The sequence below is a fragment of the Mercenaria mercenaria genome, unplaced genomic scaffold (genome assembly GCF_021730395.1).
Source record: "Mercenaria mercenaria strain notata unplaced genomic scaffold, MADL_Memer_1 contig_4101, whole genome shotgun sequence".
In the NCBI taxonomy this organism is placed as follows: Eukaryota; Metazoa; Mollusca; class Bivalvia; order Venerida; family Veneridae; genus Mercenaria; species Mercenaria mercenaria.
This window is the reverse complement of record NW_026462304.1, coordinates 1-10,200: the sequence shown is the minus strand read 5'-3', so window position 1 is coordinate 10,200 and position 10,200 is coordinate 1. Positions and strand designations below refer to the sequence as shown.

Here is a 10,200-nt window from a genome sequence, read left to right as displayed (position 1 = left end):
TTTGTCTCTCGGTGTAGTGTTTAAAGTTTTTAAGTGGAAACTATTTTTAAATAAAGACATATGTTTTCTTCATTTTAAATCATCTTTAGTTAAATCAGAAGTTTTTACTGGGTTTAAAACCTGTGGTTTTTGAATTGTCTGGTATTGACCAGTCCTGACCAAGGGTCATAGGTCAAGTGGGGTTATACTGTTTTCGCACAAACAATTACTTTACTACTTCCGTGTTTATATTATCATCAGTTGGTCCGTTAAAGTGCAAGCTTGTCCGTGTAAGTAATAATGTATACAAATGTCAGTTGGTATGTGTAAGTTGTGCGGTATACAAATGCCAGTATGTCTGTGTCAGTAATCAGGGCGTGTCCGTGCCTGTGTATATACTAGCATCAGTTTGTCCATTTAAATGCAAACTTGTCCGTGTAACTAATAATGTATCCAAGAAAGATACTGTTCTGGGCGTGTCCAAGTATATATCCTCGGCGTGTCAGGGCATATATCAGTTGTGTATAAAAGTGTACATATCAGTTGTGTATGAAGTTATGTATATCCGTTTTGTTGGTTTACGCGGTAAGGTTTTTGTAAAACTCGTCTGTAGGAAAAAATAGGTTTACGGTGTAATGTTATGTTAACCCGTGTGTTGGTTTTCGGTGTAAAGTTGTGTAAAGTTATGTAAACCTGTGTGGTGGTTTACGGTGTCAAGTTATGTAAACCCGTGTTGTGGTTTATGATGTGAAGTTGTGCTAAGTTATGTAAACTCGTGTGTTGGTTTACTTGTGTTTCTGACGGTCAGTTTAAGTGCGTGAACAAGGTTTTGCCTATGGAAGTGTTCCTAATTCCTAGTTTGACGGTTATGCTGGGCAATGTTATTACTCTAAACATTCAATTCGAAACTGTCAGGTTACACATACTCCCACAACGGCCTCCTTTGGGACAACAATGGTCCTCTCCTTGTGTATCGTTTCACGTGTCCATTGATAAACTTCGCCGTTTCAAATGGAATAGGGCATAAGGAAATAGTTCAGAACAGTCGTAACAGGATTCTCAAAATTGACATTTCTTATAAAGCGATAGAATTATAATCATTATTTCGCGCAGATGTATCCATTCGTCTTACTCCGGCCTTAATTTTTTCACTTGATAAACTTTGCGTCGCACTTCGACTCGACGAGAGAACTTAGGCTAGAATTTGGCGGAAATTTTCTCGAGAAAATTTTGTGGCGGAATTCTAGCTTTAGAGTTGCATGTATTTTCCAGCTATTCGAAATTCATTAAAACTGATAATCTTAGTAAATCTTTTACCATTAAACGTGTTAAAGTGAACGTATTTTAAGCCTCCCCTGTTACTGCGTACCACAAAATTTAAAAATACGATCTTACAGGGCCTCGAGGTTCGCTCGTGCATATTTTGGTGTCTCTCGAGTAATCCTTGTTGTTTGGCTAATGTTTTGGGGGGCCCTGCAGCCGGTTGGTGCATACTAGTGTAGCATGTTGTGCATGTGTAGCACGTTAGTGCGTGGTGTAACACATTAGTGTGTGGTGTAGCACGTTAGTGCGTGGTGTAGCACGTAAGTGCATGGTGTAGCACGTTAGTGCATGGTGTAGCACGTCAGTGCATGTATAGCTCGTTAGTGCGTGGTGTAGCACGTCAGTGCATGTGTAGCACGTTAGTGTATGGTGTAGCACGTTAGCGCATGGTGTAGCGCGTCCGTACATGGTGTAGCACGGTAGTGCATGGTGTAACAAATCTTGCGTGTTGTGTAACACTTTAATAACTTACCATATTAGTCCACTGGGTCAAGCAAATCAGGGGATGGCTTAAAATAGTTTTTATTCTTCGTTTGTCACATAACACCTTAAGCTTGAGTTTCCGCTACGCGCCAGTCAGATGTGCTTAGTTGTGTTTCTATCGCGACTTCAGAATTACTTAGCGGCCACATATCTCCACAACGACAGCAAGACAAATTATAGGAAGCTTTACGCAATACAGGGACAGACGTTTAATTTGAAAACAGTGTTCTAAGGACTTGATCTATCTGTCGCCAATATGGTTCCCGCGGAGGATCTGATCTATCTGTCGCCTATATGGTACCCCCGGAGGATCTGGTCTATCTGTCACCTATTTGGTACGCAGAAGATCTATCTATTGAAATAAGCATATTGACACTGACTGTTTAAATAAGTGACAATTCATAGTGCTAGCTGTAATAAATTTATCACTGTGTGGGCATTTGCCCGATATGAATAATGATAATAATAACAATAATAATAATAATAATAATAACATGATGTCTTTAATTGAAGTAAAGTTGTTGAGTTTTTAATTATTGTTGGGAGACCTAATCTTCCGTTTGGGTATGAGATTCCCCCAAATGTACATGAATGGCCACCATAAACAACTATTACGCAAAGCAGACCAAGCTGTTCGGGAATCGAACCAAGTGTGTTGGATTCTGGTAACCGGAGTGTTAAAATAATTAGGGTTATTGCTAAAAAATAACCAGGTTTATTTTAGCGACGGTTATTCGTTTTGGTTAGATATTAATCGTACAGAAGTTAAATAGATAAATAAGTAAATAAATAAATGAAATATAATTTACTATAAGAATAGCATTCCAGCTTTAGCGAATACGGCGGAAACTGCCGATGATTACCGAATTTGTCGTCATTATCAATAATGACGTTATAAGCACCCTCTTTTCACGAGGAAGCCAATGCCTGACTAGCAAAATTCCCACCCACCACACCCTTATTATTACATTTGTATCTATAACGCTATTTTGTTGTTTGTGAATATCGAAATCCTCATTTATATATTGTTATGTTGGATAATTTTGAGTATTTACTAGAGTACTGCGGGAGGTTTTATCTGCATTTCAGTGCCAAGATGAATTCAAGCGGTCTAAATATTTCACGGCTCCCAGGGCAGAGGAATCAAGCTCCGGAGAATAAGCATTATACAAGTCAAGGGCTTAAAATTAATGGAGGACAAGAGTATCAACAAACGTAGTGGAACGTTCTATCTGTACATCATGTATAAATGATCTGCGAGGAGTGAACAAAGTTCTCTATTCTATTTACACAGTCGCTAAGTGAAGGGTTCAATCCCAGCGGAAATTCTAGCTTTAGAGTTGCATGTATTTTCCAGCTATTCGAAATTCATTAAAACTGATAATCTTAGTAAATCTTTTACCATTAAACGTGTTAATGTGAACGTATTTTAAGCCTCCCCTGTTACTGCGTACAACAAAATTTAAAAATGCGATCTTACAGGGCCTCGAGGTTCGCTCGTGCATATTTTGGTGTCTCTCGAGTAATCCTTGTTGTTTGGCTAATGTTTTGGGGGGCCCTGCAGCCGGTTGGTACATACTAGTGTAGCACGTTGTGCATGTGTAGCACGTTAGTGCGTGGTGTAACACATTAGTGTGTGGTGTAGCACGTTAGTGCGTGGTGTAGCACGTAAGTGCATGGTGTAGCACGTTAGTGCATGGTGTAGCACGTCAGTGCATGTGTAGCACGTTAGTGCGTGGTGTAGCACGTCAGTGCATGTGTAGCACGTTAGTGCATGGTGTAGCACGTTAGCGCATGGGTGTAGCGCGTCCGTACATGGTGTAGCACGGTAGTGCATGGTGTAACAAATCTTGCGTGTTGTTGTAACACTTTAATAACTTACCATATTAGTCCACTGGGTCAAGCAAATCAGGGGATGGGTTAAAATAGTTTTTATTCTTCGTTTGTCACATAAACACCTTAAGCTTGAGTTTCCGCTACGCGCCAGTCAGATGTGCTTAGTTGTGTTTCTATCGCGACTTCAGAATTACTTAGCGGCCACATATCTCCACAACGACAGCAGGACAAATTATAGGAAGCTTTACGCAATACAGGGACAGACGTTTAATTTGAAAACAGTGTTCTAAGGACTTGATCTATCTGTCGCCAATATGGTCCGCGGAGGATCTGATCTATCTGTCGCCTATATGGTACCGCGGAGGATCTGGTCTATCTGTCACCTATTTGGTACCGCAGAAGATCTATCTATTGAAATAAGCATATTGACACTGACTGTTTAAATAAGTGACAATTCATAGTGCTAGCTGTAATAAATTTATCACTGTGTGGGCATTTGCCCGATATGAATAATGATAATAATAACAATAATAATAATAATAATAACATGATGTCTTTAATTGAAGTAAAGTTGTTGAGTTTTTAATTATTGTTGGGAGACCTAATCTTCCGTTTGGGTATGAGATTCCCCCAAATGTACATGAATGGCCACCATAAACAACTTTTACGCAAAGCAGACCAAGCTGTTCGGGAATCGAACCAAGTGTGTTGGATTCTGGTAACCGGAGTCTTAAAATAATTTATAGCAAAGGAGTGTTTTAACATTATTTATGCACAATGGGCGGTTATACGTCTTGCGTAAAAATTTCACGAGGGCGCAGCCCGAGTAAAATTATTTGTACGACGTATTACTGCCCGAGTGCTTAAATGAGTTAAAACACTCCTTTGCTATAAATTATTTCGATTCTGATTTCAAGAATAAGAACAACAAATTGATACATTTTCTTCACCGTTTATCATAAAAGTGGATCTAAAATCAATCGCTACTTGCTGTTGTTCCAGCTGTTTCGAAGCAGTCATAGTTTACATATCAAATGTTTATTAAATGCTGATTGAAACTGATAAGTTAAAACACATTTCACCAGTCGTGTAATTGCCGTGACAATAACATTTATGTCGCCAAGAATATTCACCAAGTTCAATAACTGACTATGACTATCATGGTTCTTTTGCTTTGTAATTTCAAAGTTATAGGTATACGTATAGAGGATATTACATGAGTGCCTTTTCATATTGAAATTATTAAACGAGTTGAATAAAATGATAAAAAGCGAGGCTCTACCGAGCATTTTATCAATTTTATTCAACGAGTTTAATAAATTCAATCTGGAAAGTCACAAATGAAATATTCTTTTTATCACATGTTATCCTTTCCTGTCGAAACATCAACAAATCTACTTTCTTTTACTATATAAATAAGTCAAGACCAACGTCTCCTATACTGTTAAATGACGTCGACGTCAAAGCTTTATTACACTAGTGTATTATCATTTATATTTAATGGCTTTATTACACTCCCGCGACGTCAAACATGTGATAAATACAGATATAACACTAACTATAGTGCAATATTACTTATGGTCAAGTACAGTATCGTCTTACGAAACTTAAATATATAATGAAAAATAGGATTTTACATGTAACATGCATTTAATTGTTGACATTCATTAAATGAAATAATGACGATTTTTTTAGGAAAACAGTTTACCCTGTCAAGTTAATAAGAAAATAACCTAAAATTATGTTTTGTTAATTCATTATCTATTTAGGTTTCAAAGAATTAAGTTAGTTCTTTCTCAAAATAACCTTAATTATAAGTTTTATGCAATAATTTATTTCGACAATTTGAAAACTAGTTGTATAAAACTGCTTCGCTGCTTTCTGTACAGTACTGACCTTAGTAGAATCTCAGTGTTTACCTGTTTGTATTTTCAGCAAATACCGTACGGTATGCAGTATCCTGCCAATGTTGCAACCAAGTCAGGGAATTATGGCAAGAATAGATACAAATCCATGTATGCATGTAAGTTCTGTAGGACTTAAAATGCCAAACTGAATACGTTCGTTGTATTTTTCACAGTAAATTGACAAGTAGAGAATAGGAAATTCACCTTTAAGTTTAATCTTACCTAATATGATGTACTAGTAGTTTCCGTGTTTAATATTTATCTTGTGCATTTCTATGCAACAATCTCATATGTGTTTTATTCATATTTGGTAGTTTGGAACATCTTTAAAATTTACTTTTGACTTTTAGATGACCATTCCAGAGTGATGTTGAAAGCTTTTCCAGATCATCCTGATTCGGACTACATAAATGCTGCTTATATAATGGTAATAATATAATACATGATATACATATAAATTCTTCGTTTTAAAAACGCTTGACTTGAATAGTTAAACATTCTTATCAGATAGTTGATATACATTTGTATTCATATATGAGCAAAATTAAATTATAACGTTTTGCAGTTCCCTCCTGAAGAGGTAAACTGCTAATATTTAAATATAAAATAGGCAGAATATTAAAATTAAGACATACATTTAAAGTTAAAAACTTTCATGTCTGGTGTTAACAGTTGACACAACATGATTTGAATGACGAATATCTGGACATAGTGATAACCGTGAAAAAACATTAGTGCCAGGTGCGGTCGATTTATTAAGTCGACTTACAAGAGACTAACTTAAAATTTCGACTTTTTCCCCAAAATTGAAAGATAAGAAACTAAAAATTTGTTTTGAATTGAAAGATAACAAACTCGAAATTTCATTTTGTATATCAAAATGAAGAGTTATGAGCTGGCGCTATAGTTCCTGTTTTAGAAATTATTTTTTAAAAAAGTAACCTTACTTATAATTTATCATATACTAGTTGGTACATACAATATAAACCAAAAGTTTTTAAAAAAAAATCATGTGATGTTTTAATTTTATGCGCACGTTACACTCAAAATTAATTTGGTAAACATTTCAGCGCCCCTCATATAAGAAAATATCTGTCACAATTTTGTTTTTCAGGGATATTCTGGTGAAAATGCCTATATTGCTGCTCAAGGTATTATTTGAATGAAATATTATCTGTTATTTGTGATATATAATTTTGATAAGCAACCCTTGGCTATGTAGTGCACTATGTTTTTTTTCTGAGCAAGTTCGAATCTTCGAGTTGTTTAATCTTCATGTTCATGCCTACCAGTGAAAAACAAAGTTGTCAGGGTAGAAGATGATGAGAATCTTTTACTAGCTGAAGATGCAGATTAAAATATCTGGCTTTCGTGCAACTGCCATGTTAAAGCAATATAGTTACCCGAGAGCTAGATAATTCTTTTCCCTCCTTCTACTATCTAGTAATATTCTTTTTTAAGCCCCCGAAGATGGGCATATTAAAACCGCACTGTCCGTCCGCCCGTGCATGCGTGCGTCCGTCCGTGTATTCTTGTCCGGGCTGTAACTCTGTCATCCATAAAGGGATTTTACAAATGACTTGGCATAAATGTTCCCCATAATGAGACGAGATTCAGATCCCTAGCTTCAAGGTCAAGGTCATATTTAGAAGTCAAAGGTTAACATGGTCTGTTTCTTGCCCGGTCCATAACTGCCATTCATCAAGGGATTTTGAAATTACTCGGCATAAATGTTCCCCATAATAAGACGACATGTCATGCGCAAGACCCAGACCCCTAGCTCCAAGGTCAAGGTCACACTAAGAGACAAATGTTAACATGGTCTGTTTCTTGTCTCATCCATAACTCTGCCTTTTATCAAAGGAGTTTAAAATAACTTGGCACAAATGTTCTCCATTCTAATTTATCATGTGCAGACGACAGTAGCATTCTTGGGCACGCTTCGGGGGCATTTGTCACTAATAGTGACAGCTCGTGTTACACCGTATTCTTCAAATTATAGAGTAAAAATATTTTTAGGCACAATTGCATTATAGTAGCGTAAGAAATTACGCACTGGTATGAGAGTCATTTTATACCCCATGTTGTAAGATAAGTTTTTAGCAGCGGAAAACACCCGAGAAAATCCTGTCTGGCATGCAAAAATATCTAATATATGCTTTAGGAAAAGACTAGCTACGCATATTCCTTGTGATATCGTATAAATGACGCAAACATAATCTGTGATAATTACAATGACCGACAAATGATTTACGATCCATTTAAAATGTTTGGATGTTATTTAGTTTAGGCAAGGAAAATGATGTTACATGTCTCTGTAAAGTCAGATATTTCTTAAACCCTCGGACTACTCTCTATCTATCCAGTAGGAAAACCATATCTTGCAAAAACATTCTAAACAAATTAAGTAAGTAAAATTGCACCCTTTTGACTATATCCTGTTATTGTCATTTCGTGCCTAATTGATTGTTGTTGATTGTTGTTAATCTTAAACATTACTAGATAATTACACAATTTTGAAGAATCTACTTCAGTTTTGACTATACATGTTCATTATGTTGTTCTTTCACAAACACAAAAAAAAATATATTTCAACATCATGTATACATAGGGCCTATTGCAAACACTCTTGGAGACTTTTGGAGAATGATATGGGAACAGAACATCAAAACAATTGTAATGGCTACAAACCTTTCTGAGGAAGGCAAGGTTTGTACGACCAGGAATTATTGAGAATTCCTTGCATTTATTCCTTTAAAACGTAAAAATTTGGCTATGAAATTATATCACTTTTTATTTTGTTAACCATAACCCTTATCATGCTGCACGCGATTGATTCTGCATTTGCGACTTGTGTAGATCATGATCAGTCTGCACATCCGTGCAGTCTGATCAAGATCTGGACTGTTCGCCATTCAGTCAGTATCTTTTTCGTAAGCACCACTTTTAACAGTTAGTTGTACTGTCCAAATTGGAAGGGACAAGTTCATTATAGAAATTTAGCAGGGTAAGGTTCGTTTTTGTCGTCTTGAATGACCTGTGGAGTTTCTACTTTTTATATTTTATTATCACAGCAGCGTTGTTTGTGCAGTGTGACGGCCGTAAAAAGTATCCCCGTATAATCAGTGCTGTTATATTTCGATCTTCTCAGATCGTTCAGCACGACTTTTATGTCATGTTATAGGTACTGTTTAGTTTCTTAGCTTGAACATTTCGGCTTGGGTGGTTCCAGTACTCCCGCTTTCATAGCTTTGGGTATTGTATAATCACCCCTTGGATAAGGTACCTGCTTTTTAATTTTGTCTTTTGGCAGTTCCTGTGATATGCAGGCTCCATAACCTCAGATCCCCTTTCTAAATTCCAGTTTGTTTAGTTCTGCCCATTGTTTTCTCGTTTAAGGGTAACCCATTATTTTGACTGGGGACAATACGCTGCTTTTTATGGAATTACATGCAAGTTCCATGTGCACCGCCATATGAACACATCTGCGGATGTCTCTAAATTATTTTTGTACTTGTAGCATGTGTAAATGTTGAGTTCTGCTCAACCCGGGGCTAGAGGGTGTGGACGGTAGCACGCATTTCCCGGCCGTCCATGAAAATTTCAATCAAACTGAGCCTGCAACATTTTCGTTTTTGTCGTGTTGAGCGACCTGTGGTGTTTCCACTTTTTATATTTTAATAACGTTTTATTTACATCTGTTTGATATGATACACATTTTCAAGGCTCAGGAAAATGTACAGTAGTTTATTTAAAACTAATGTAGTGCCGATCTGTTGGATAAAATACACAATTTCTCAATCTAGACGAAATATTCAAATTCGAGAATGACTCTTTATAATCAATGATCCCGGGCAGTGAAAGAACAAAAGCCTGTATATTATCTTAAAAGTCCTAACAATATTATGAAATTCTAAGGCCAACAACTTCTTAAACAGGTCATTGTTATAATCGGAAATAATGATAGAATCAATTTTATTTCAGTAATTTAACACATACATATTAGAAGAAAGTTGTTGAAGTTTCAAAGGAAATCTATTCGATAGTAAAAATTTAAATCTAGCATTTATCTTATATACTTATTAATTTTCTACCTGAAAAGCAATTCACAAACGAATAGAACTCCCATCGGATACGGAAGAAAACTATGGTTGAAAAACTTGCTTTGTTTGTGAGGTCAAATGCTGTGTCGTCAGAATCAACGTAATGACGCTGTCTCGACGTTTCATGGGCCAACAAGTTTACGATTTTAAACGAGTTTTCAGTCTTATTTGCCTTAACTTTCAATAAATTTTCGCTGATGAAACACTAGAAATCGATTTATGTATATAATAAAATGGTCATTAAAGCAGTATTCTGATCTAAAAAGATGCACTCGGCTGTCATTAATTTTGACTAGTCGAATCACACTGGTGCAAGCGCCTATTGTGATAAAGGCCTGGTTAAATCAACTCGAGCCGATTAAGGGTACTGTTAAAAAAAGCCTTTTGTAAGAATGTGGATACAAGTACTTAAATACATGATGTACGCTTTCAGATGAAGTGCATACAGTATTGGCCAGAAGCAGGCAAAAGTGTGCAGCATGGAAACATTATTGCTGTCTCCGTTTCGGAGGATGTGTTTGCTGAGTTTGTTGTCAGACGGTTTAAAGTTTCGCAAGGGGTGTGTGGTA

At 36.4% G+C, this 10,200-nt stretch overlaps 1 protein-coding gene across 1 annotated transcript; it reads left to right on the top strand.

The window, feature by feature from the left end:
* Positions 1-5,556: 5,556 nt before the first annotated feature.
* LOC123558689 (receptor-type tyrosine-protein phosphatase alpha-like) lies at positions 5,557-10,190 on the top strand (the record flags this gene model as incomplete). Its single annotated transcript, XM_053534785.1, has 5 exons — positions 5,557-5,644; positions 5,879-5,955; positions 6,643-6,679; positions 8,140-8,237; positions 10,065-10,190. Coding segments are annotated over 5 exons (426 nt in total), but the record flags the coding sequence as incomplete, so codon positions are not given.
* Positions 10,191-10,200: the final 10 nt, after the last annotated feature.